The sequence below is a fragment of the Salvelinus alpinus genome, chromosome 7 (assembly GCF_045679555.1).
Source record: "Salvelinus alpinus chromosome 7, SLU_Salpinus.1, whole genome shotgun sequence".
Classification (NCBI taxonomy): Eukaryota; Metazoa; Chordata; class Actinopteri; order Salmoniformes; family Salmonidae; genus Salvelinus; species Salvelinus alpinus.
In genome coordinates, this window is record NC_092092.1 from 58506500 (window position 1) to 58533011 (window position 26512).

The window sequence follows — 26512 nt, forward strand, 5'->3', positions numbered from 1 at the left end:
GGCTCGCGTTTACCGGGAGGTAAAACTGGTTGTCTGCCTACATTCTACTTGACTGGCTTCTTCGATTTCCGCTCTAGTCACTTGCAGCGCGAGTCTAAGGTTGAGGGTCTCTAATCCAAAGTAACTAAACGAAGTGTCTGTCCTCTCTTCGCAGCACATTGTAATATCGCAATTTTGTGCAATCGCCAATTAGTGTAAACATGCAACATCGAGGGCACTAGACTGCTGACATATAGGAAATAGCAATATTAACTTGACAGAAAATGAAGAAAATGGACACTCCAAATCAAATGTTATTTGTCACATGCTTCGTAGACTAAGAGTAAAATGCTTACTTACGGGTCATTTTCCAACAATGCCATGAAAATAACATGGCTATATACAGGGAGTAGAAAATAACATGGCTATACATAGGGAGTTGAAAATAACATGGCTATATACAGGGAGTAGAAAATAACATGGCTATACATAGGGAGTTGAAAATAACATGGCTATATATAGGGAGTAGAAAATAACATGGCTATACATAGGGAGTTGAAAATAACATGGCTATATACAGGGAGTAGAAAATAACATGGCTATACATAGGGAGTTGAAAATAACATGGTTATATATAGGGAGTTGAAAATAACATGGCTATATATAGGGAGTTGAAAATAACATGGTTATACATAGGGAGTAAAAAATAACATGGCTATATACAGGGAGTTGAAAATAACATGGCTATACATAGGGAGTAAAAAATAACATGGCTATATATAGGAAGTTGAAAATAACATGGTTATATACAGGGAGTAGAAAATAACATGGCTATATATAGGGAGTTGAAAATAACATGGTTATATATAGTATACATAGGGAGTAAAAAATAACATGGTTATATATAGGAAGTTGAAAATAACATGGTTATATACAGGGAGTAGAAAATAGCATGGCTATATACAGGGAGTTGAAAATAGCATGGCTATATACAGGGAGTTGAAAATAACATGGCTATATACAGGGAGTTGAAAATAACATGGCTATATACAGGGAGTACCAGTATATAGCCATGTACAAACCCTTACAGGGAGTTGAAAATAACATGGCTATATATAGGGAGTTGAAAATAACATGGCTATAGATAGGGAGTTGAAAATAACATGGTTATATATAGGGAGTTGAAGATAACATGGCTATATATAGGGAGTTGAAAATAACATGGCTATATACAGGGAGTTGAAAATAACATGGCTATATACAGGGAGTACCAGTATATAGCCATGTACAAACCCTTATGATAACGAAATAGGCCTATGCTTTTACACCAAAAGTATTTTAACTCATCATCATGATGGTCATGTGTTGTGCATTTAATTGGAGAAGAAAATCCCAAATTAGTGCCACAATTATTGTATTGTTATAGTTTAGTAACTTTCCTAATATACATAACATTTTCAGAAAGAAATATCCAGTAGCCAAATATTATGATAGGAATATGATAATATGATATGACATCATATTACAATTAGATTGTTATATTTGTAATTTGACTACCACTCTGTCAGCTATCTAATGATGGTTCAGAAAAACACACACTTGGAAGCATGCGACCAAAACACTACTTTGGCCACCAGAGTTCGGCTGTAGTGGTAGACCTATTCATTATTGGAAAAGAATGATTCCAAAGATGTCCATGTTTTGAAAAGGAATTTACAATTATATAATAAAAGGCTCGACTACGGTCACCACCTGTTATGCACCTCTAGGCCTCTGTCGGCGCTAGGACCCAGTGTGCGCGATTTTCATCTCCAGCTGCTGCGTTCTGAAAACGGGCGATGAGGGAAGATCGCGAGGAGAAGTCAAAATTTCACTCCGGAATTATTCTACCAAAAAATCATATTAGTGACACCTACAGAAGTCACCAAGTCTCAAGCAATCACTTGTCGCGGTGTGAAAGGCTCTATTTGCAAGCTTTGCGAGGGCAGTTTGGAGCGCAAGGTAAGGCGGTGCGATACCATGCGATTAATAACAAAGGCGTACTGGCGAGCAGGGGGCATTAAGGGGGGCAGGGTACTACGCCATGGAGGGCAACAGTCAACTCTCTCAAACTTTGCTGTCAATAATTGTGTACAGTAAAGTTTGTAAATACATGTACACACCATAACAAACCTGTCTAAAGGTATTCAAGGTGTGCAATTGTTAATGTAAAGACGTCTTCAAGTGTCATGATAAACATGTCACATGTTTCTTGGGGTGAAATCCTGTCTCAGTAGGCAGTGGTCCGTATTATATTTTGCTAAGGCTTCTACATCCCTAAAAAGATATAAAGTGAATTATAGTTTCACACTGTATTTTATTATAATATTATTGTCCATCTGCCATGAGTTTACACCTCAGTGGCATCCTCAACCTGCCAACTCAGAGCATCGTCTCCAACTTGTTCTCTGCCTCCATGGTATAGGCTAGGATGATTTACTCCATTATCGTCGTAAACATTATACCAGGTAATGGCAACCGCGAACTCAGACGTGACAGGACATGCCTTAGGCCTACTCTGTAGGGGCAGTATCCCAGGCCTAGGTTGTTTGGATAAGGCGTTAGAAAATTCCATAAATCTACCAAATTTACTCAAAGTAGCGGAAGCCCCGTTTTGTTAGGGAACGACGGTAATTTTCACAAGGCCTTCAACAAAACACAGTGGCTTCATTCACTGTGAACTTGCTGTTTTAAGTGTGATTCTTTTGATCACCAGTCAGATTTACACTGGAATACTGTAATTCACTGTATTTAAGTTGTTTGAACCTATAGCTTCAAACGTCCGCTGGTAGTGGCAGTGACTAAAACTCGTCGATAACTGGAGAAGCCCCGAGCAGCCGGTCACTACCGGGATTGCTTTCGCTCTGTCGTTGAGGTCTCTGGGTAACCCCCGCTCCGACACAATGCAATGTGAACACTGCCGACATCCAGGTTCCGCTTATAGGAAGGCACATTCAAAATCAGGCGTGTTATTATGTAGCTCGGGCGGTGTGACGTGTGTATTTGTCCTATTTTGATATTTGGCTATATGTCAATATTAGGCTGACCGCCGACATGCAGCACTCACTGCTGTTCGCGAGTGAACGGTGTTGGGAAATGGCAAATTATCCTACACACCGAAAGCTATCTTTACCGAGATGAAGCCTGCGAAATAGTTGAAAGACGAACGTGTGTCCGTCCGATGGGGGTGCATCACTGTGCTGCAACGGCTGCGGCCGGGAGACAGTGAAGAAATAGGTCATTGTTAAACAACCAACATAAATGTTTACTTCCATCATCCTTTAGACTACCTGATATTTAGACATTTGCTATAACGGAATTTATATTTACAATGTCTGTCATTCATAAGTCGGTGACATTCTATTCCAGAAGGTTACTTCGTTTTTACCTGCATAAGCTATGATGCAGGTAACAGTCCCGCGCCGGCCTGATTCTAGATAGACGAAATTGTTATAAGCCATGTGCCAAAGGCTTTTCTCTAGATATCAACTGTAAGAGCGAGTGGGCTGCTGAATGTTTTGGGGTAGGCTATTATGTTTATTCTGCATTAAGCAAAACAACCCAGGCTTCGAGACCTGTCTCTAACCGTTTTGACCTTGCAAGGTAATATAACTTATAGGTTCTCAGCCTTATTAAATCGCCCAAGTCTTCAAACATTCCAATGTATTTTTTAGGACAGGTGCCTGTTCAAATTAACTGTAAGATGTATCCAGATAACCTGACACTCGTTGAAACTTGCAATCAGTGTTATATTGGTTGAACCTTGATCATTCACACCTATTTTACCTCAGCATTCTTTACAACTCTATGAAAACAATTAATCAATGCTCCAAAACTTTTAGTTTACTTCATATATGTGTTGTTAATTGTTAATTACCACCTGTAAAGGCTTATATGAGTTGAGTGCTTATTAACATAATATTTTGTCATAAAAATGTGTAGGTCACTTTACATGTTGAAATAATAATCTCTTGGCTGATACACTTCTAAAACATCAAGCCTGTCTCAGTCTTATTGTATGCACATATATTGATCGTCGTGATAATTCTCAGTTAAAAGGCCTTCATGCGGGACACGGTGCCAATATTATATAAGATAAAGGTAGAATTACTCAACACATTATGCACATTTAAAAAAACAAAAAACAGTGATTAATCTCACCTTCTGTAGTATATTTCTAGAATGACACCGTCTTGCATGGCCTACAACCTAGAAATTGATGTCCATGGTTGTCTAGAAATCAGTGACACCAACAGAAGGAAATAGCCTATAGCATGATAAATGTAGGCCTATTGCACATTTATGAAGGGTCAGATTGTCATGTGTTTCAAATGATGAAATACTGATCAGAGACTGAAATTATAAAATGTGATGCACCTCTAAAGGAAATCACCCATGTCTTATTTGACTACTCTTGAGCGATGTAAAGAAAGAGTTTGCCATATACACTGAGCGTACAAAATATTAAGAACACATTCCTCAGAACAGCCTCAATTCATCGGGCATGGAATCAACAAGGTGTCGAAAGCATTCCACAGGGATGCTGGCCCAAGTTGACTCGAATGGTTCCCACAGTTGTGTCAAGTTGGCTGGATGTCCTTTGGGTGGTGGACCATTCTTGATACACGCGGCAAACTGTTGAGCGTGAAAATCCCAGCAGCGTTGTGGTTCTTGACACACTCAAACCTGGGCGCATTGCACCTATTACCATGCCCCGCTCAAAGGCACCTAAATATTTTTTCTTGCCCATTCACCCTTTGAATGGCACACATACACAATCCATGTCTCAATTGTCTCAAAGCTTAAAAATCCAAATCTAACCTGTCTCCTCCCCTTCATCTACACTGAATGAAGTGGATTTAACAGGGGACATCAATAAGGGATCATAGTTTTCACCTGGATTCACCTGGTCAGTCTATGTCATGGAAAGAGCAGTTGTTGCTAATGTTTTGTACACACAGTGTATATTTTGAATTTTCCCTGTTTCAGTCATGAAGCACAGTGTGAATTCATTCGAACCATTCATCCTCAGAAATGTATTTTAATCTCAGAATGTTTGTCTTACAGATAAAGCTATCAGCACAGTGATGAATAAATGAATAACCATGCAAGACGGGTCAAAGAGGGACTAAAGGCCCTATAGGCTGTGCTGTGACTATGAATGAATTTGAGAAGGAAGGGACAATGGCATTAAAGAAGTGGAGAAGTTGGGAGGACAGTAAAGGTCAATGTAAAGAGAATGGGGGAGAGACCAGGTAAATAAACATACAGGAAACAGTACCAAGTACCAAGAGGGGAGACAGATGTGGGGTGTGAGTTGGGGAAATCGTGCATTTCTGGATATCAGTCATTTAGGATTATGATTGGGGAGGGGATTGAAATTTAAGGTGGATGCCTGGAATAGGTGAGATAGGTTGTATTCAGGGCATTGATCAAGGTCAGTGTTTGGATGTTTGAAGTACAAGTTGGTTGGAGGCCTGGTTGTCAAAGGAGAGGCAGTGAGGGGCAATGTGCATGGTTAAGTAGTGTAAGCAGGGCGTGTACAACTGGGCCTCGAGGGGTGATAATATAGTGTGGTCGTATTTTTCCTAATTCTTGTCTCAAAATGTAATGTTTTATGCTATATATGAAAGTCTGTCCAAATAGATTTCTGCCACCTACAACAAGGCTATATTCTTTGACCATACATCAAATCCATAAAGGCTACATACAGTAAGTTGTTATGATAATGATGGGGACTCCATAACATAACTAAACCGTGAAATGTGAGTATTTCCCCTTCACACACCCGACAGGATCTCGGCCCCCTCGTGTTAATTCCTTTGAACCAATACCTCTCTCACTTTTTTTGTTGGCCCTCTTTAGTCCATAATGCAACCATCCGCAGGGGTACTTCCATTCATTGGATTATGAATGATTGTTATTCCTGCATTCATTCATTATAAATCGGTGTCTTTATGATGAAAATGTCAATTTTCACTTTGTTACTTCGGTAAGCTTTTTCAGTTTAGCGCACCGCTGCGATCCCCCTTTCCCCTTGAGCGGCTGGAGTACCTCGTTGCATGCTGGTACTTGCAGTCCGTACTCCTCCCACCACAGGATTTGTATAGTTTGCGCGTGGGTAGCCAAACACTACAAATCCCAGACTATCAGTCCACCTTCTGCCCCTTCTCTCCCACCAGACCGTAGACCGAGATACGGTACGGACTGTCTTGACAAAACCCCCCGGACTTTCAGAACCGAAAACCGTCGAGATTAGTGAACAGCAACCGACAAGAACGAAAGACTTGATTCTCGCTGGAGCCGTGATATATACTGTTCATTTACACCCTGGACGAACGGGTTTGTAATTGTTTGTGCCATTTGACATCGTTATCTTGCTTGCTAAGTACCCTTCGAATTATTCAGTATCAGGGACGAGACGATTCGGTTCGGGTCGGTCTCATGCATGTCTTTGAACACAGAAGCAGTTCGGTAAGGGCCGATGAAAGACAGTCAAATCAACATTTTGTGTCGCACGGCCGGAGATAAATACAGTAGCCTGTCTAAACATGCATAGCACTGTGTAATGCAGACCAATACTGGCTTCGCGGAGACTTTGCTGCGCAGCGATCTGACATTTTTTCGTGGTATTTTGAACCTGAGTTACATTTTGTTTTCCTTATTGTGTATGGTGCACGTTACAGTAGCAATCTACAAGTTCTGTGTAGATTGTTGCCCTACCCTCTGTTAGTTCTGAAATACTTTTCGTCAGAAAATGAGCAAAGGAAACAGTCAGCTAAAGTGCGATGTATCCCTCATACAATCAATTTCAGTCTATTCAATACAGTCCAACATTATATCTTTACCTCGTTTCTTCAATGATGTTATTTATCAGTAAAATACGTCATGGACACTGTACCTCGTGGTCTTTGGATTGATTAAATAATATGGTCATTGGAGTTTGGAATGTTTGTTCCGTGATATTTGGCTATCGATTGATTTTGGCAAGATTATGTGACGGTAGTTGTCCACATTGTGCAAGTAGGGTATCGTGCAAGTGCGGATGAACGATGTAAGTATTTGATAAGGCAAAATAAATTCTCGAGTCAGTGGTTTCGTTCTAGATATTGGAAATGCATGCTTTGTAGCCTATTATGCTGGTTGCTATCGCATCATTCTCCCTTCAAAAATCAAGGACACATTTGGTTCCATTTTGATCATGTGTCGTCTGTTTTGACTGATCACCTGAGAGGCAATAGTGTCGTCCTTTCCTTTTATGATACGACTGCTTTCCAGCTCTTTGGGCGAGTGGGATGCCCCGAGTTTTAGCGTGGATATGTTGTTTTTATAGAGATTGAACCAATTTTTCGATTAGTTGAACTAGTGGAATAAAACGACCCCGCTCGTCGACTGTATTTTCTGCATCATCAAAAGCATATATATTTGACACACGGATGGGTCTCTTTTGTGCATGAGGGCTGTGCAGTCCATTGACCGGGAGCAGGTACCTAGTCTGGAGTCCGAGGGAGATTATTTGATTTATCTTTTAGACGTAGCCGATTGACTCTGGGATAGCCACCTCATTATAGTTGGGACAGATGTAACTTTGTTTTGCCAGCATGGTGTGCAGACTGACAAAATATATGTTTATCAAATACATCCATAGCATTCCAGTTGGATACTCACCAGATGAGACGATTTAACTGTAGCACAAAGACAAACTAGCAGTATTAGCAAGTAGCAACATGATGTTATGCGATAATGAATACAGAAGCCTCTCATATTCAGTTATATACTTGCAGCTATATCCAGCCCACGTTTGCCGACTTCAGCGGAGAGACATAGCCTACCTGGGCTGTCACTCACGTTTTACGTTACGGGTATGTTTCGGCAACTACAGTGATCTTAACACCTCGATGCATTGCTCTCATATTTGCTGGTGGATAGTTATAAACGGACCCATTTGTAGTCGTCTCATTTATTGTCTGGTGGGGTGGCTCACCTTTCCTCGCAGGGTGTGTTGACTGAAAGCATTTGAAGTGTTGCTTTCTGTCATATATATTCATTAAGGTGCCATTATTTAGGAATACTACAAGATTCATATGATTGTGGGTGCATTTGATACTTACATCCAGGGTTTGAGTTTTAGGGCGGTCCAGAAGGAGGGGTTGGGGGAGGCATTAATGTTCATTGATGTCGGAACAAACAGACATCAATGGAGCACACAGATGATCATATTATCACATTCACATGAATTGTTAGAATATTACTTATGATTCTGTATCAATATCAGTTATGTAGTGGTAAAATTGTTTGGTGTAATTTGCATAATTGCACACATAGAGGCAGGCGAGGCAGGCGAAATTAAAAGTCAAGTCAGATCAATAATATAAGCATTATGAGCTTTGATCAACGCTGGGAGAAATATTTACATGTTGACCCATAATAGATTTTCTTTATTGGGTACAAAATATACACTGAGTATGCAAAACATTAAAAACACCTTTGTAATATTTAGTTGCACCCTCTCTTTTGCCCTCAGAACAGCCTCAATTCATCAGGGCATGTACTCTACAAGTTGTCAAGCATTCCACAGGGATGGTTGTCCATGTTGACTCCAATGCTTCCCACAGTTGGGTCAAGTTGGCTGGATGTCCTTTGGGTGGTGGACCATTCTTGATACACACAGGAAACTGTTGAGCATGAAAAATCCAGCAGCGTTGCAGTTCTTGACACATTCAAACTGGTGCGTCTGGCACCTGCTACCATACCCCAATCAAAGGCACTTCAATCTTTTGTCTTGCCATTCACCCTCTTAATGGCACACATACACAGTCCATGTCTCAATGCTTGAAAATCATTCTTTAGCCTGTCTCCTGCCCATTGTCTACACTGATTTGAAGTGGATTTAACTAGTGACCTCAATAAGGGATCCTAGTTTCACCTGGTCAGCCTATGTCATGGAAAGAGCAAGTGTTCTTAATGTTTTGTACACTCAGTGTATGTAAACTGAACAAAAATATGAACACAACATGTAAAGTGTTGGTCCCATGTTTCATGAGCTGAAATTAAAGATCCCTGACATTTTCCAAAATGTGCAAAAATAATATTTTGTAGTATTGTCACACAACACAATGCCACAGACGTCTCAAGTTTTGAGCGAGCGTGCTATTGGCATGCTGACTGCAGGAGTGTCCACCAGAGCTGTTGCCGGAGAATTTAATGTTAATTTCTCTACCATAAGCCACCTCCAACGTAATTTTAGAGAATTTGGCAGTACGTCCAACCGGCCTCACAACTGTAGACTACATGTATGGCTTGTGTGGGTGAGCAGTTTGCTGATGTTAACGTTGTGAATAGAGTGCCCCATGGTGGGGTTATGGTATGGGCACAACACAATTGCATTTTATATTTTTAAATTTTTATCCCATTTTCTCCCCAATTTTCGTGGTATCCAATCGCTAGTAATTACTATCTTGTCTCATCGCTACAACTCCCGTACGGGCTCGGGAGAGACGAAGGTCGAAAGCCATGCGTCCTCCGAAGCACAACCCAACCAAGCCGCACTGCTTCTTAACACAGCGCGCCTCCAACCCGGAAGCCAGCCGCACCAATGTGTCGGAGGAAACACCGTGTACCTGGCCCCCTTGGTTAGCGCGCACTGCGCCCGGCCCGCCACAGGAGTCGCTGGAGCGCGATGAGACAAGGATATCCCTACCGGCCAAACCCTCTCTAACCCGGACGACGCTATGCCAATTGTGCGTCGCCCCACGGACCTCCCGGTCGCGGACGGCTGCGACAGAGCTTGGGCGCGAACCCAGAGACTGCGATGCAGTGCCCTAGACCACTGCGCCACCCGGGAGGCCCACAATTGCATTTTATTGATGACAATTTTAATGCACAGAGATACCGTGACGAGATCCTGAGGCCATTGTCGTGCCATTCATCCGCTGCCATCAACTCATGTTTCAGCATAATAATGCACAGCCCCATGTTGCAAGGATCAGTACACAATTCCTGGAAGCTGAAAATGTCTCAGTCCTTACATGACCTGCATACTCACCAGGCATGTCACCTATATACCATGTTTGGGATGCTCTGGATATCCAGCAACTTCGCACAGCCATTGAAGAGGAGTGGGACAACATTCCACAGGCCACAATCAACAGCCTGATCAACTCTATGTAAAGGAGATGTGTCGCGCTGCATGAGACAAATGGTGGTTACACCAGATATTGACTGGTTTTCTGATCCATGGTATCTGGTATCTGTGACCAACAGATGCATATCTGTATTCCCAGTCTCGTGAAATCCATAGATTATGGCCTATTTCATTTTTTTAATTGACTGATTTCCTTATATGAACTGTAACTCAGTAAAATCATTGAAATTACTCCATGTTGAGTAAATATTTCTGTTCAGTATACAAAGTATTGACTCGGGTGGAAATACTTATAGTACCAGTCAAAAGTTTGGACACACCAACTCATTCAAGGGTTTTTCTTTATTTGTACTATTTTCTACATTGTAGAATAATAGTGAAGACATCAAAACTATGAAATAACAGATATGGAATCATGTAGTAACCAAAAACGTGTTAAAACAAATCAAAATATATTTGAGATTTGAGATTCTTCAAAGTAACCACCCTTTGCCTTGATGACAGCTTTGCACACTCTTGGCATTCTCTCAACCAGCTTCATGATGTAGTCACCTGGAATGCATTTCAATTAACAGGTGTGCCTTCTTAAAAGTTCATTTGTGGAATTAGTTGTGTTGTGACAAGGTAGGGGTGGTATACAGAAGATAGCCCTATTTGGTAAAATACCAAGTCCATATTATGGCAAGAACAGCTCAAATAAGCAAAGAGAAATGACAGTCCATCATTACTTTAAGACTTGAAGGTCAGTCAATCTGGAAAACTTCAAGAGCTTTGAAAGTTTCTTCAAGTGCAGTTGCAAAAACCATCAAGCGCAATGATGAAACTGACACTCATGAGGTCCACACTAAAAGGGAGATCCAGAGTTACCTCTCCTGCAAAGGATAAGTTAGAGTTACCAGCCTCTGAAATTGCAGCCCAAATAAATGCTTCACATAGTTCAAGTAACATACACATCTGAACATCAACTGTTAAGAGGAGACTGCATGAATCATGCCTTCATGGTCGATTTGCTGCAAAGAAACCACTACTAAAGGACACCAATAAGAAGAAGAGACTTGCTTGGGCCAAGAAACACGAGCAATGGACATTAGACCGGTGGAAATCTGTCCTTTGGTCTGATGAGTCCAAATTTGAGATTTTTGGTTCCAACTGCCGTGTCTTTCTGAGACGCAGAGTAGGTGAACGGATTATCTCTGCTTGTGTGGTTCCCACCGTGAAGCATGGAGGAAGAGGTCTGATGGTGTGGGGATGCTTTGCTGGTGACACTCAGTGATTTATTTAGAATTCAAGGCACACTCAACCAGCATGGCTACCACAGCATTCTGCAACGTAACCCCATCCCATCTGGTTTGCGCTTAGTGGGGCTATCATTTGTTTTTCAACAGGACAATGACCCAACACCCCTTCAGGCTGTGTAAGGGCTTTTTGACCAAGAAAGAGAGTGATGGAGTGCTGCATCAGATGACCTGGCCTCCACAATCACCAGACCTCAACCCAATTGAGATGGTTTGGTATGAGTTGGACTGCAGAGTGAAGGAAAAACAGCCAACAAGTGCTCAGTCCTTCAAGACTGTTGGAAAAGCATTCCAGGTGAAGTTGGTTGAGAGAATGCCAAGAGTGTGCAAAGCTGTCATCAAAGCAAAGGGTGGCTACTTTGAAGAATCTAAAATCTAAAATGTATTTTGATTTGTTTAACACTTTTTTGGTTACTACATGATTCCATATGTGTTATTTCATAGTTTTGATGTCTTCAGTATTATTCTACAATGTAGAAAATAGTACAAATAAAGAAAAACCCTTGAATGAGTTGGTTTGTCCAAACCTTTGACTGGTACTGTATATATTTTTTTTTTCGGGGGGGGGGGGGGTCCTCACATATGTCTACGGCCCTTGTTACAGTCTCCTGGCCTATCTGATGAGATGTCATTGCTAACTGCTCTCTTTACTTTGGAATGTGGGCATCATGGCAGGGAAACATAAGCTAGACTTGAATTTTGAGTCTTCTTTACTCTCCCGTGCTTTGAGATGTATCAACTATAGGATTCATTCTTGATAATAGAGTATCTGTAGTTAAGAATTTGAATTACATTATATGACGTTATTCCTCAGGTTCTCTTCCCCTTGACTCTTGGATTGATTTCTTAAATGAGCTGGAAATGGTTTGAGGGTTGAGGCCGCTTGAATGAGTTTGGTATAGGGATTTCAGAATGGTACCGCTACCTGCTTCCCATGTTTCTTCTTCTCTCTGTGGTCTCAGACAGTCCACTGTGCTGCAGCATGCATGACTTGGTCCGCACTGACCGAGTCCATCCGTTCAACACTAAGGAGAACTGTGAGAGATGTCATAAAATATGGTTTCCATCTTTAAAGCAATATGTGCCAATTTTCCTTGGCTAAGAGTAGGGTTGTGACAATACCAGTATTGCAATATTCTTTCCATGGAATTTAAAAAAAATAAAACCACTGTATGTAAAATATTGTGTGCTGTAGCTTGGAAAATAAATACATGTCACTCTGGATGACAACATAATGATGTTTGTTTCCAACATTAGGGCTGTTCTCCTAAAGAAGTAAAATCTGCTTCGTTGTTTCCTTGCCTCGATACTAACGAGTTTTATGATACTGGTATCATCCCGGCCCGAGTTAAGAGGGCAGAACATCAACGCCAATGTTCTTATGTTCATGCAAATAGGCATACTCATAGCTGAACTACTAAATATAAATATAGAGTAAGTGAAAGTTATTGGCAAATATGCCTTGTACCAATATTGCATTTTTCTTTATAAGAATAACATACCGTAAAGTAATATATAACGTATATTTTTATCCAAGCCTTCCTGGAGTGTGTCACTGAGGACAGTGACATCTCTCGTCATCAAGCTTCTCTTTGGGCTGAGATACACCAATAGCGTTTGCTGGCTGAGAGTACTTAGCACCTCTGAATGTAATTTGCGAATTGAGTGTGTTCAGTGTCGGCAGTCAGACGTCTACAGCGGGTGGTCCCTAAATGCGCTGAATGATCGGCAGACGAACGCTACAGCCACATTCGGTGTGATGCGTGTGCAAGCCTTTACACATAGAAAACAATCAAGCACTTTCTCAACAAATCCCCCGAAAATCGTTAAACAATTATGTCTAGCCTAAATGTGCCAACTTAACATAAATGTGTACTACTTTTATGAATATTTGGTAGTGTTAGCAGTAGGCTGGCTAAACGGTTTCGCAACACTACAAGGTTACTAATCTTTTTCTAACCTCTTCTATGACCAGACTCATGAGCTAAAAATAATCAGCCATTGGTTGTATTGAGCCAATGTTACCATGATGAAAATTAATGCAATATCTGAACAATTGTCTCTTTTCCAGAATGTTTGACATTGTTTTTTATAATCTAATGCAGTTACAGCTTTGTTGTATGTTAATGAAAATATGCTCATTCAACAGCATAGCATCCTATACAGAGGAAGACCTTGCTGCAGACCTGAGGTCAACTACACCTAAGAAATGTTGTGTTAAGAAAACGCATATGCAGGTAATTGTTGTGCCTGATCACTGACTGAGTGAACTGTAAGCTTCACAGATTATGCTATGGTGCTTTACCTGAGAGATATTTGCATGAGCAGTGAACATGGGCTTTATGTACCTTTCTTGTTATCTAGGTGGATCCCACTCCAATGAATGTAGGGGATGGAAGCACGGTGAGCCGAGAGATCGGTGCTCCCATTAAAGTGTCTGCGAGCATGGTGGGGAATCCCCTTCAGACGCTGCCCCCTGAGCTCAGAGGAGATGTGCTCCTCAGTCAGCCAAATAAGACCACTGCAGCAACAGACTGTAAAACGCAGATCAACGTCTGTTCAGACCCTAGCAACTTCAACCATTGCCCAGTTGTCCATCCCCCGCAAGAACACAACAATGCTCCAACGTCAGGCCCTCCCCTCATTAGCTCTGACAAGAGAGCCGACAAGAAGAGATCAGAGGTCCCTAAACCCAAGGCTGATGGTGCTGGGGTCGTTCCCACACATCAGTGGCCGTGTGGTACAAAGAACAGCCCTGAGGACCCAGTTAACCCAAGTCACAGCAGTGTGATGTCCAATAAGAAACCACATACTCAGACCCAGCCAGTGATTGGTCTTCCAGCTGGTTTTCAGTGCTCAACACTATTTAAACCAGGCCAGCCTGTTGCTTTTCTTCCCTCCACTAACTTTTCATCCCCACTCTGCAAAATCACTCTTCCACCCGCGTTGGGTCAGATCGCAGCATTGCGAGAAGCCACAGGCAGCCAGTTTCAGAAGGGGAGTCAACCACAAAGCGCAGCTGCTGGCGTGGCACCACTGCTGCGGACCTATCCATATCACTTCTCAGTGGGTCGAAGTCCAGCGCTTGAAAAGAAAACACCCACCGCAACACACAAACTCAAATGTAAGTCGACGTCCAGTAGCAAGAGCTCCAAAGCTGGAGGGGAGCAGAAATCTTCCATCGCCTCAGTGGTGGCCTCTCCCACTATCACTCTCCCAGCATTAGGCTCTGCCCCACCACCCCTCTTCACATTGTCTCCCACCGCTGCCATCTGCTGTGGCCCTTCACTGGCCAGCATCACCACTCAGGGCAGGCTGCTGAACCATGTGGAGAAAGGCCCTCCGCACCGCAGTGCAGACAAGATATCTGTAGGCTTTCTAAAACTGAAGGCTTCGTCTGCTGCTAAGGACCATGCGGTCACTTGCCCGACTGAAGCAAGGGACGTGCCCCTCGACCTGTCCGCCAAGTCGAAGAGGCCAAAAGCGGTCAAAGACCCTCCAAACACAGTTGCCACCACAGAGCATCTCCATAACGAGGCATGTCAGAAAGTTGCCCTCCATCCAAAGAGGCCATACCCAATCCTACCCGACACCCACAGAAATGGGGCTTATCAAAAGCAGAGCATCAGGCCCCTAAATCACCAGGGTTTGGAATCCAAATCATCCTGGGTCAAAGGTTGCTCTCAAGGCCCTATTAATAACCTCCCAGGAACCTATGTAGGTGTGGCCAGCCCCATACTTGCTTCCACCCTACGTAGCAAAGATGGGAAGGGGTCCTTTGAGGACGAGTTCCAGACTTTCGCTAGACAGGAGACTATCTCTATCATTGACCAAGGGGAACACCTGGCCACAAGGGGAAAGAAGGCATTGTTCATGACGAAGAGCAACCAGCACGTTCATGTTATCAAGCACCCTAACAGTACCAGCCCAGCTGTAACACAAAGCTGTCCCTTTAAGGGGGCTTTCTCCACAGCTCTGCCCGGCTCTACCAACTCACACTCTTATCAGAAATCTGCAAGTGTCAAAGCAGCAATCCCATACTCCCTCACTGTCGTCAAGCCATTATGGCAGCAACCACCACTTCTTCCTTACCAAGGTGCTTCTGTTCAAAGAAAGATCAGTCAAGGGACTCCCAAAGTCAAGGGGGCCACAGGTTCAGAAGGTCCCAAATTTCAGAGTGCCCATCAAAGCCTGTCCAGAATGTCCCCACTGTCCAACCTTGAGTCCATAGTGAAGCAAAAAGCTCTAGAGACCACTGCATTGACCGGCGAGGGATACTGCCATCTATCGCCTATGGCATCCAGAAAGGCTGTGGTGAGCTCCCACACAATGGGCCAGGACACATTGTTCCGTCAGACTGCTGCCTTTGGATGTCCACCAATCAGATCTGTGGAGAACAAAGAGACACTTTCCTCTAAAGGGTATTCCACACAAGTTATGAACAAACTTGAGAAAACGGGTGTCTCTGAGTGCAGAGAAAAGAGCTCTGAGAAACATGTTAAACTGGGGGAGCAGGCAGGTGGAAAAGAGATACAGGCCTTTGGAAGTAGTGGTTCAGCTAACAGAAACAGGATGGCCAGCAAATTAGCCCAGGAGTTGGAGGGAGGAACAGTGAAGGAGGAGAGTAAGGCTACTGCTGGTCTCGATCCCCGTGCTAAATTGGAGGGGATTGCCCTATCCATCCTCACTGGCCAGTGTGCAGGGTTAGCCGAGGTGGAGAAGAAGACCAATGGAACTAGAGGAGAGGAGGAGTCTCCCACCAAACCAAAAGCTGCCTTCACCAAACAGAAGAAGCCCCCTAGTCCAAGGAAGCCGGCAAAGGAGAAGTCATCACTGGACCCTTCAAAGATGGCCGTGGTGCCAGTGAAGAAAAGGTCATCACTGGACCCTTCAAAGATGGCTGTGGTGCCAGTGAAGAAAAAGCCAGGCCAGGAGACCACTCCAGTTAAGAAAGAACCACGTCCCAAAAAGGTAAGTTGTTATTCTGCTTTTGTAATATTTACAATTCCATCAAGGTGTGTTGTTTTGATTATGTGTTGTACAATGACATTATTCTCTTTTGTTGGTATTACATTCACACACTTGTCTGCATTTATAATGAAGCAGAATTGAAAAAAATATGTGAAATATCAACCACCCATCAACTTACCTGTCTGTATTATGATTCAAGTATACTGATTGAAATACAAAGGCAATTCAGTGCTTATACAATCCGTATGCTCTCCGTTACCATCAAAGCTTTACGATCAATTGCCTGAATGGCCCATTTAGTGCTCTCACTCTGTCCCTTGTGTGTTGCCACAGAAGAAGCCATGTGCACCTGTACTGGAGCACAGTCTGTCGCTGGCTGTACCATCCCCACACAGGGAGGAGGGAGAGAACACTAGCAGGGAGAAGAGCAGCCCCACTGATAACAAGCAGACTGCTCACAACAAACCAGGTATTTCTGTCTCTTCTGATAGATTAGAACTTCACATACTACATCAGCCAAAGATCTAATCACAAATTCTTTATTATGATTCCTCTGTCCACGTTGTTTTGCAGTAGGTTTTGAAGTAGGTTTCACAGGTAATGGGAGTAGTCCTCTCCCCAGTCCCCAGTGCTCTGAGATCCCAGTCTCCTTCAGCAGTCCTGGAAGACCCAATAAGGAGCCAGCGTGCTCAGAGAGCTCCACCCCCAGGCTGAGGAGGGGCCGACGGAGGGGTGATGAGGCTTGGCTGGACGACTGGGGCTTCAGTCCTCCACCTTCCCAAAATCTCCCCCACTCCCCTACAGCCCCTCCTCTCCAGCCTGCCCGCCGGCCCAGGGGCAGACCGCGCACCAACCCCCTGCCTGAGAAGGCTGCCCAGGGCAAGGCCAGACCCGCCCCCAGCACTGAGGGAGACGCCCTCAAACACAAGAAACGGTCCCGCTGCCGGAACAGGAAATACCAGAATGGGGAGTACATCACTGGGAAGGACAGGGATGGAGACGGAGAGGGGGAGGAGAGATCTGTCACCACCAGGCAGGGCACTCAATCTGAATCAGGTACTGTTCACCTGGAAATGGAACAAATAGAAGCAGCTGCAGGTTTGTCTGGATGTGGTTTTAATATCACAGTGGGCCTTACACAAGGCAAAGTTGGTACGAGTTGAATGACTGAATAGAACTGTATACAGTGTAACTGGTTTCGTATGCAGTAGCTTCCCGCTATTTGCAGCTTATTATGTTAAAACATCCATATATCCTTAAAGTGCTGTTAACCCACCGTTTATTTTGCATGGCACACTTCATGAGAGATGGAAGGCATGTTTAATGTGATGGGGCTTTGGTTCTGGTCTCATTGTTTTCTTGTCTTGTAGCTTCATATTAGTCTGTCGGTACACAACATGTTTAAATAACATCCATTACACTGCTTAGAACCATTGAGTAAATATTTGCTGTGTTTCTGTAGATTTGACGGCTGCCATGTACCCACGCCTCAGTGCCTCTCTGACCTGCCGTGGCGCCAGCCCAGAGCCTGATCCCAGGAGGCCCTCGTTCACCCGCTCAGGGTCGGTGCGGCGCCCGGAGAGAGAGGCCTCCCCAGAGCCCAGCGACAAACCCTCTGGGAAGAGGAAGTTCAAGAGCAAGCACTTGAGTGACACAGATGAGCCCAAGAAGGTAGGAAGTTCGGCGGCATCCATCGCAGAGGCCATAGGTCTGAACTTTGTGTTTCCTGCCAAACAGATCCTTGTTGTGAGATATAGTGTGTTGTTATGAGCCTAAAGGCTTAGCTCATGGTTCCCCCTTGTGGCGCAAATCGTTACTACAACATATTAAATTTTTTGGTGCTCTGGCAGCTGATTTCCTCCAGCGCAGAGTGTGAGGCCGTTCGTCCTTGCTGTGACTCTCCGTCACACATTACTTTCTCATTACCCTGCAAAATATATTTTTTTTTAACCAGCTCAAGACCAAACGTTGCAGCTTGGGAAAGCGCCCTGCCTCTGTGGCAACGGATGATGACAGCCCCGACGCTAAGAAACCAGCAGGCCTCCAGGCTACCCCTAAGTGCTCGTCCTCCCCTCCACCCAGCAAGAAGGGGACCTCAGGAAGGGGAGGGGTACTAGAGTCTCCCCCTAGCAGACCTGTTCCTCCAGAGGTTCGCCGGCTCATTGTCAACAAGAACGCCGGGGAGACTCTGCTACAAAGAGCCGCCCGATTGGGCTACCAGGTACTGCTCTGCTGCTCCACCCAATCACCTGCCTGCATTCATGCTCAGCGCTTTTCCCCCTACCATTACTCCGGTGTGGTGGGCCCCATACCCCATACCAGACCTAACCCAATGATGTTTCACTTTATCACACATTACATTTGAATAATTTAGCAGGCGCTCTTATCTAGAGCGACTTACAGTTAGTTAGTGTAATCATCGTAAGATAGCTAGTTATACTATATATCATGGTCATCATAGTAAAGACATTTTCAATTAAATAGTTATCAGCAAAATCAGTATGTTGTACACTACATGGCCAAAAGAATGTGGACACCCCATCAAATTAGTAGATTTGGCTATTTCAGCCACACCCGTTGCTGACAGGTGTATAAAATCGAGCACACCGCCATGCAATCTCCATAGCCAAACAATGGCAGTAGAATGGCCCGAACTGAAGAGCTTAGCAACTTTCAACGTGGCACCGTCATAGGATGCCACCTTTCCAACAAGTCAGTTGGTCAAATTTCTGTCCTGCTAGAACTGCCAGAGTCAACTGTAAGTGCTGTTATTGTGAATTGGAAACGTCTAGGAGCAGCAACAGCTCAGCCGCTAAGTGGTAGGCCACACAAGCTCACAGAACGGGACGGCAGAGTGATGTAGTGCGTAAAAAAAAGTCTGTCCTCGGTTGCAACACTCACAACCGAGTTCCAAACTGCCTCTTGATGCAACGTCAGCACCAGAACTGTTTGTTGGGAGCTTCATGAAATGGGTTTCCATAGCCAAAGAGCCCCACACAAGCCTAAGATCACCATGCGCAATGCCAAGCGTTGGCTGGAATCACGCTTCACCATCTGGCAGTCCGACGGACGAATCTGGGTTTGGCGGATGCCAGTATAACGCTACCTGCCCGAATGCATAGTGCCAACTGTAAAGTTTGGTGCAGGAACAATGGTATGGGGCTGTTTTTCATGGTTCGGGCTAGGCCCTTTAGTTACAGTATAGGGAAATATTAACACTACAGCATACAATGACATTCTAGACGATTCTGTGCTTCCAACTTTGTGGCAACAATTTTGGGAAGGCTTTTTCCTGTTTCAGCATGACAATGCCCCCGTGCACAAAGCGAGGTCCATACAGAAATCGTTTGTCAAGATTGGTGTGGAAGAACTTGACTGGTCTGCACAGAGCCCTAACCTCAGCCCCATCGAACACCTTTGGGATGAATTGTAACGCTGACTGCAAGCCAGGCCTAATCACCCAACATCAGTACCCAACCTCACTGATGATCTTGTGGCTGAATGGAAGCAAGTACCTGCAGCAATGTTCCAACATCTAGTGGAAAGCCTTCCCAGAAGAGTGGAGGCTATAGCTGCAAAGTGGGGACCAACTCCATATTAACGCCCATGATTTTGGAATAAGATGTTCGACCAGCAAGTGCCCACATACCTTTGGCCATGTAGTGTACGTGAACATAAATAGACTTCATTTATTTATTTTTGCCACAGCAAATACAGTGTCTTATAAGTCCAAGTGTGCTGGGCATCCTGAAGATACAGGACAATATAATAATAAAATCAATCAACAACAAAAAATTGATCAGTCAGTGCTAGCAGGAAAAGACAAGTGTTATTTATATATATACACTGCTCAAAAAAATAAAGGGAACACTTAAACAACACAATGTAACTCCAAGTCAATCACACTTCTGTGAAATTAAACTGTCCACTTAGGAAGCAACACTGATTGACAATAAATTTCACATGCTGTTGTGCAAATGGAATAGACAAAAGGTGGAAATTATAGGCAATTAGCAAGACACCCCCAAAAAAGGAGTGATTCTGCAGGTGGTGACCACAGACAACTTCTCAGTTCCTATGCTTCCTGGCTGATGTTTTGGTCACTTTTGAATGCTGGTGGTGCTCTCACTCTAGTGGTAGCATGAGACGGAGTCTACAACCCACACAAGTGCCTCAGGTAGTGCAGCTCATCCAGGATGGCACATCAATGCGAGCTGTGGCAAAAAGGTTTGCTGTGTCTGTCAGCGTAGTGTCCAGAGCATGGAGGCGCTACCAGGAGACAGGCCAGTACATCAGGAGACGTGGAGGAGGCCGTAGGAGGGCAACAACCCAGCAGCAGGACCGCTACCTCCGCCTTTGTGCAAGGAGGTGCACTGCCAGAGCCCTGCAAAATGACCTCCAGCAGGCCACAAATGTGCATGTGTCTGCTCAAACGGTCAGAAACAGACTCCATGAGGGTGGTATGAGGGCCCGACGTCCACAGCTGGGGGTTGTGCTTACAGCCCAGCACCGTGCAGGACGTTTGGCATTTGCCAGAGAACACCAAGATTGGCAAATTCGCCACTGGCGCCCTGTGCTCTTCACAGATGAAAGCAGGTTCACACTGAGCACATGAGCACATGTGACAGACGTGACAGAGTCTGGAGACGCCGTGGAGAATGTTCTGCTGCCTGCAACATCCTCCAGCATGACCGGTTTGGCGGTGGGTCAGTCATGGTGTGGGGTGGTATTTCTTTGTGGGGCCGCACAGCCCTCCATGTGCTCGCCAGAGGTAGCCTGACTACCATTAGGTAGCGAGATGAGATCCTCATACCCCTTGTGAGACCATATGCTGACACATGCACATTTGTGGCCTGCTGGAGGTCATTTTGCAGGGCTCTGGCAGTGCACCTCCTTGCACAAAGGCGGAGGTAGCGGTCCTGCTGCTGGGTTGTTGCCCTCCTACGGCCTCCTCCACGTCTCCTGATGTACTGGCCTGTCTCCTGGTAGCGTCTCCATGCTCTGGACACTACGCTGACAGACACAGCAAACCTTTTTGCCACAGCTCGCATTGATGTGCCATCCTGGATGAACTGCACTACCTGAGCCACTTGTGTGGGTTGTAGACTCCGTCTCATGCTACCACTAGAGTGAAAGCACCGCCAGCATTCAAAAGTGACCAAAACATCAGCCAGGAAGCATAGGAACTGAGAAGTGGTCTGTGGTCACCACCTGCAGAATCACTCCTTTTTTGGGGGTGTCTTGCTAATTGCCTATAATTTCCACCTTTTGTCTATTCCATTTGCACAACAGCATGTGAAATTTATTGTCAATCAGTGTTGCTTCCTAAGTGGACAGTTTAATTTCATAGAAGTGTGATTGACTTGGAGTTACATTGTGTTGTTTAAGTGTTCCCTTTATTTTTTTGAGCAGTGTATATATATATTATATATATTTATTGTGATGTTAAACCCCTGCTGTCCCTCCTGCAGGACGTGGTGCTCTACTGTCTGGAAAAAGATGTGCGGGAGGTCAATCGGCGTGACAACGCAGGTTACACGGCTCTCCACGAGGCGTGCTCTCGAGGCTGGAGCCACATCGTCCAGGTGCTGCTGAAACACGGGGCCGACGTCAACTGCAGCGCCCAGGACGGAACACGGTGGGCGTCTAATGACTTCTGAACACTTAATAAGGGCTCGGACTTGGAGAGCATATTGTATGCCATACACTCCTGAGCTGAAGGGTTATGCCTGCAATAAAGGACTTTCATTCTGGACATTCACGCTTGGCTTATATGAGATCCGTTGTAATGCAGTTGATATGTATGTTGATGAAATGAGGAAAGTAACACGTGTTATTGTATATTTTCAGGCCCATCCATGACGCAGTAGCCAGTGATAACCTACCTGAGCTGTGGATGCTGCTGAACCACGGGGCTGACCCCACCCTGGCTACCTACTCCGGACAGACGGCGGTCAAACTGGCCCAGAGCCCTAGCATGAAGACCTTCCTCAAAGGTACTCTAACCTGTCATCTTCACTTGTGACACACATCAGTCTGTCCTTTTCTGAACATCACAGAGGTGTGCTTGGTGGAGTTTTAATCTGACCCTAGATCTGCTTTGTTTCAGAATACTTCACAGACCTGGAGGGGAGAAGTGACCAGGACCCCAGTCTGCCATGGGACTTCTACAGCAGCTCCGTGTTTGGTAAAAAGCCTTAGTTTGATTGGATTCTTTTCCTCACCATTGACCTCTGCATCCACTGCTATGTATCCACTCTTATCTGTGCTATGACTTGTATATGCCGTGAATATAATGCGTAGTGTGGTTGGTATGAACAGGACAGTCCACTAGGGGGAGCCTTAAGCACATGGTGAAACAAGAGGCTTATAGTCCTTAGAACAAAGGTGAATCAAGTTCTCCTGGCCGTCCTGAGCTCACGTCACTACATTTTCAGAGAATGGCCAGGAGGCATGCTGGGACTTCCTGCTCTCTCAGCGGGAGGAGGAGGAGGACGAGGGGAGGAAGGAGAGAGACTCTGATAGGGACTGTCTCATGTTTGAATTCTCTTCGGAGCCCCTCTTACCCTGTTACCATGTCCAAGTGTCATTAACCCAGGGGTGAGTCAACACCAGAGCAGAAAATCACCTGTCAACACAATCATTCACACACACACACAGTCCCAGCTTTTCCACCCATAATCTAGGGCTTTTTGTTTCTTACTATTTTAAACCCCGAAGCACCTTTTGAAATCCTTCAAACCGCTCTTCAGCTATCAGCTTGTTGGATAGGCTCAGCTAGTTCTTATACCAACCCTGCGTTTGTCCCTGACAGCTTTTGCAATTGGTTCCTGTTGACGGACGTCCTGAAGCGGCTGAAGATGTCTTCCCGGATATTCCGGGCGCGGTACCCGCACTTGGAGGTGGTGAGCCTGGCGCGAACAGAGATGTGTAGGCAGGTGTCTGTCAGCCAGGTGAGCACAGCCTCCGCACAGCCTCAGGAAGAGGGAGAGGGGCCGGTGGAGCTGGTCCGCTGTGTCCCCGAGCTCCAGGGACTGCTGGGTTCCTCCATTCACATCCTACAGGAGGACGAGGGGGAGGAGGAGCCCCCCCTGCTCTCTCACAGCCCCTCACACATCCCAACTGTTCCCTTACACGTCCCCAGTCTCACCCTAACCTCCCACAAGCAGCAGATTAAAATTAACAATGTTGGGAGGCTGCAGCCATTGTAATGGTGGTTGTGGTATGGTAATACCAAACAATGTCTACGCCACAGGAGGCTGGTGGCACCTTAATTGGGGAGGGTGGGCTCGTGATAAAGGCTGGAGTGGAATTCGTGGAATGGTATCAAATGCATCAAACACATGGTTTCCATGTGTTTAATGCCATTCCATTTGCTCCGTTTACCGGCCATTATTATGAGCCGTCCTCCCCTCAGCAGCCTCCACTGGTCTACGCCACTGGGAAGAACACACCTCACTAATGACCTGGGACTTCCACATTGAGGAGAAATGGGGGTCAAGGCAGCACCACCTTGAGGATGGGTGTGGGTGCTCGGTGCTGGAGAGCAGATTTCAGGTTCCAATCTGTAGGTATTTTTCAGGACCCAAGAAATATTCTGTAAAGATCTTTTTTTATGATTCTGTATGTATATGGTACTATATGTATATCTTGCCATCAGAGTGATCACATTTGGTATTAATGTATTCGTGTGGCAAGGGATGGATTATGTTTAGGATTTTATTTTTGTGGTTTTGTTCAGTTTGTTTGTTCCTGAAGGAAAGATAATATTTTTCGGTGGGAGATAATCCAAGGTTTTTATCTCGGTGAACTCTTGCGTGCAGCTAAAAGGCTTACAGCCAGGCCAGCTAACAGTGGCAGGAAGGCCCCAGAGCCAGATGGTTCCTCTGTTAAAATGGGAGACCCAGAGACCCACAGAGAAGAGACCACGGACCCACACACACAGACACACAATCTGCCCAGCTAACAGAACCATAGAACCACAGTGATCCATTTCAACCACACAGCATTCTCAAGTTTCTAAGTAGATGGCCATTCGATTTGTGTTACTTTTCTTTTGTCTTTCATTTTGCAGTGCACATGATTTCACCAAGCATCTACCTGTAGGCTTCTTACCCCCAGATCATGGATTGATTTAGTTGAACTTGAGAATGAATACTTGTTTACAGATCTCAACAGATGGAAAGGTGTCCCTGAAGTTTTCTTCCCTCCTCCTGCTTACCAGATGATGGGAGTGGGAATAGAAGTGCCACATAGCATCTGTGGGGAGACCAGCGTCCTCTGTTCTGACTGCCACCCTTCACTTTGCTGCATAAGAGTGACTCACAGGAGGGATAGGATAGGTATGGTTTTACTGCGCCTTGCTCATCCCTCCTCTGTCCTCCTCATGGGGCTATGGGCGGACTCCAACGTGCTATGTGGCGTGTGTTTTATTTACACTGTTGTTTGTGTTTAATTTAATAGTCATTAATATATTTGACCTCTTGTGTATCTGACAAACAATTTATGAAAAATTGCTTTGTATGGTTGGTGCTTCATTTGAAATGTACAATTCAGGATCCCTTTATCCTTCCTGAGATGTTTTTTTTTCTCCCCTTATTGCAAACAGTATTTTAACAAGCAAAAGTACAGTTTTATTGTACTGGTGCTAAGCTAGAATTTGTGTTGACAATCAATGAAGTTTTTGTTTGAAGTTAAAACCAATAAATTATATTTAATTAAGATGAAGTGACAGAAATGTAAAGAAAAAGTATAGTTTCATTACCTATGATGAAGAAAGTGGAATACATCTAGTCTGGAGAAGAGGACAATGTACTGCTTGTGTGAGTGCTGTTAAAACAGGTTAACCTTCTATTCAATTTTTATTTTATTTTTAAATCAACCAGAATAAAGCATGATTGTGAAGTATTGTTTGTGGGGTATTCATTAGGCTCATCAGAAAGCATATTCTATTTACAGTCGGTTGCTCTGTGCTCTTTAAGATAACGGTTACCGAAACCTTTTACATTGTAAACCGTATTATGTAAGGCTGAAGGCAGACAGATGTTAGCTGATCTTAATACTCAGACTGGTGATAAATCAACCTTTTGAAGAGATCATCAGTGTCAGGTATGTATGTAGTCTATCCAATCTTATCATTAGTTATATAATACCCATGATGACCACTAACGGATAAAACCTTTACAGCCTAAATAGAGATTACCTAATCTGAAATGTCGTGCAGAATTTGCACTGTCAAGGAAATGTCCATCTTCATATGAGATTCAAAGGTACACAGCATGACTCAAACCCGAACATGGTGCGGTGATAAGGACGGGATGTCCACAAGAAGGAACCAGTGACCCAGTCTTGTGCCATAACGTTGTAAAGCCGGAGGGGTGCAAAGTGTATAAGCCTACGTGCGTCAATTCCCTGCCGTCTTGCTCGCGTGGTGTAGCACCACTTATTTAACTGGGATTTGTTTTTCACAATTGAAAATACTTGTATTTTCTGCTGCTGTTAATGATATTTGCTCAATACACATTTCTCCTCAAATTCTGCATAACATTGCTACCCGAGTGGCGCAGTGGTCTAAGGCAGTGCTTGAGGCGTTACTACAGACCCGGAGTCTCATAGGGCAGCGCACAATTGTCCCAGCATCTTCAGGGTTAGGGGAGGGTTTGGCCAGGGGGGCTTTACTTGGCTCATCGTGCTCTAGCACAGAAAAATCTTAATTACATAAGTATTTAGACCCTTTCCTATGAGACTCAAAATTCATCTCAGGTTCATCCTGTTTCCATTGATCATCCTTGAGATGTTTCTTTGTATTATCTTTCACCAGATCTAATGTACTATAGTGTCCTACATTCATTTCACATTTCCACAAACTTGAAAGTGTTTCCTTTCAAATGGTGTCAAGAATATGCATATGCTTGCTTCAGGTCCTGAGCTACAGGCAGTTAGATTTGGGTATGTCATTTTAGGCGAAAATTGAAAAAGGTGTCCGATCCTTATGAGGTTTGGTAGAGTGGCCAGACGGAAGCCACTCCTCAGTAAAAGGGACATGACAGCCCGCTTGGAGTTTGCCAAAAGGCATCTAATAGAC

General features: G+C 44.4%; 1 protein-coding gene across 4 annotated transcripts; it reads left to right on the forward strand.

Moving 5' to 3' along the window:
* Positions 1-1809: 1809 nt before the first annotated feature.
* On the forward strand, positions 1810-25332 carry LOC139581324 (BCL-6 corepressor-like protein 1). Of its 4 annotated transcripts, XM_071410945.1 has the most exons (13): positions 1810-1980; positions 13607-13694; positions 13822-16283; positions 16332-16428; positions 16762-16897; positions 17002-17484; positions 17891-18099; positions 18383-18649; positions 21900-22066; positions 22279-22424; positions 22538-22615; positions 22866-23028; positions 23243-25332. In XM_071410945.1, exons 2-13 carry the CDS (start codon positions 13689-13691, stop codon positions 23637-23639), a joined length of 4611 nt encoding a protein of 1536 aa, XP_071267046.1. In that variant the 5' UTR covers positions 1810-1980; positions 13607-13688; the 3' UTR covers positions 23640-25332. The 4 variants fall into 4 exon arrangements, with proteins under 4 accessions (XP_071267046.1, XP_071267042.1, XP_071267045.1 ...); XM_071410941.1 differs by having other exon boundaries at positions 13822-16428; XM_071410944.1 differs by having other exon boundaries at positions 13822-16428; positions 17005-17484.
* Positions 25333-26512: the final 1180 nt, after the last annotated feature.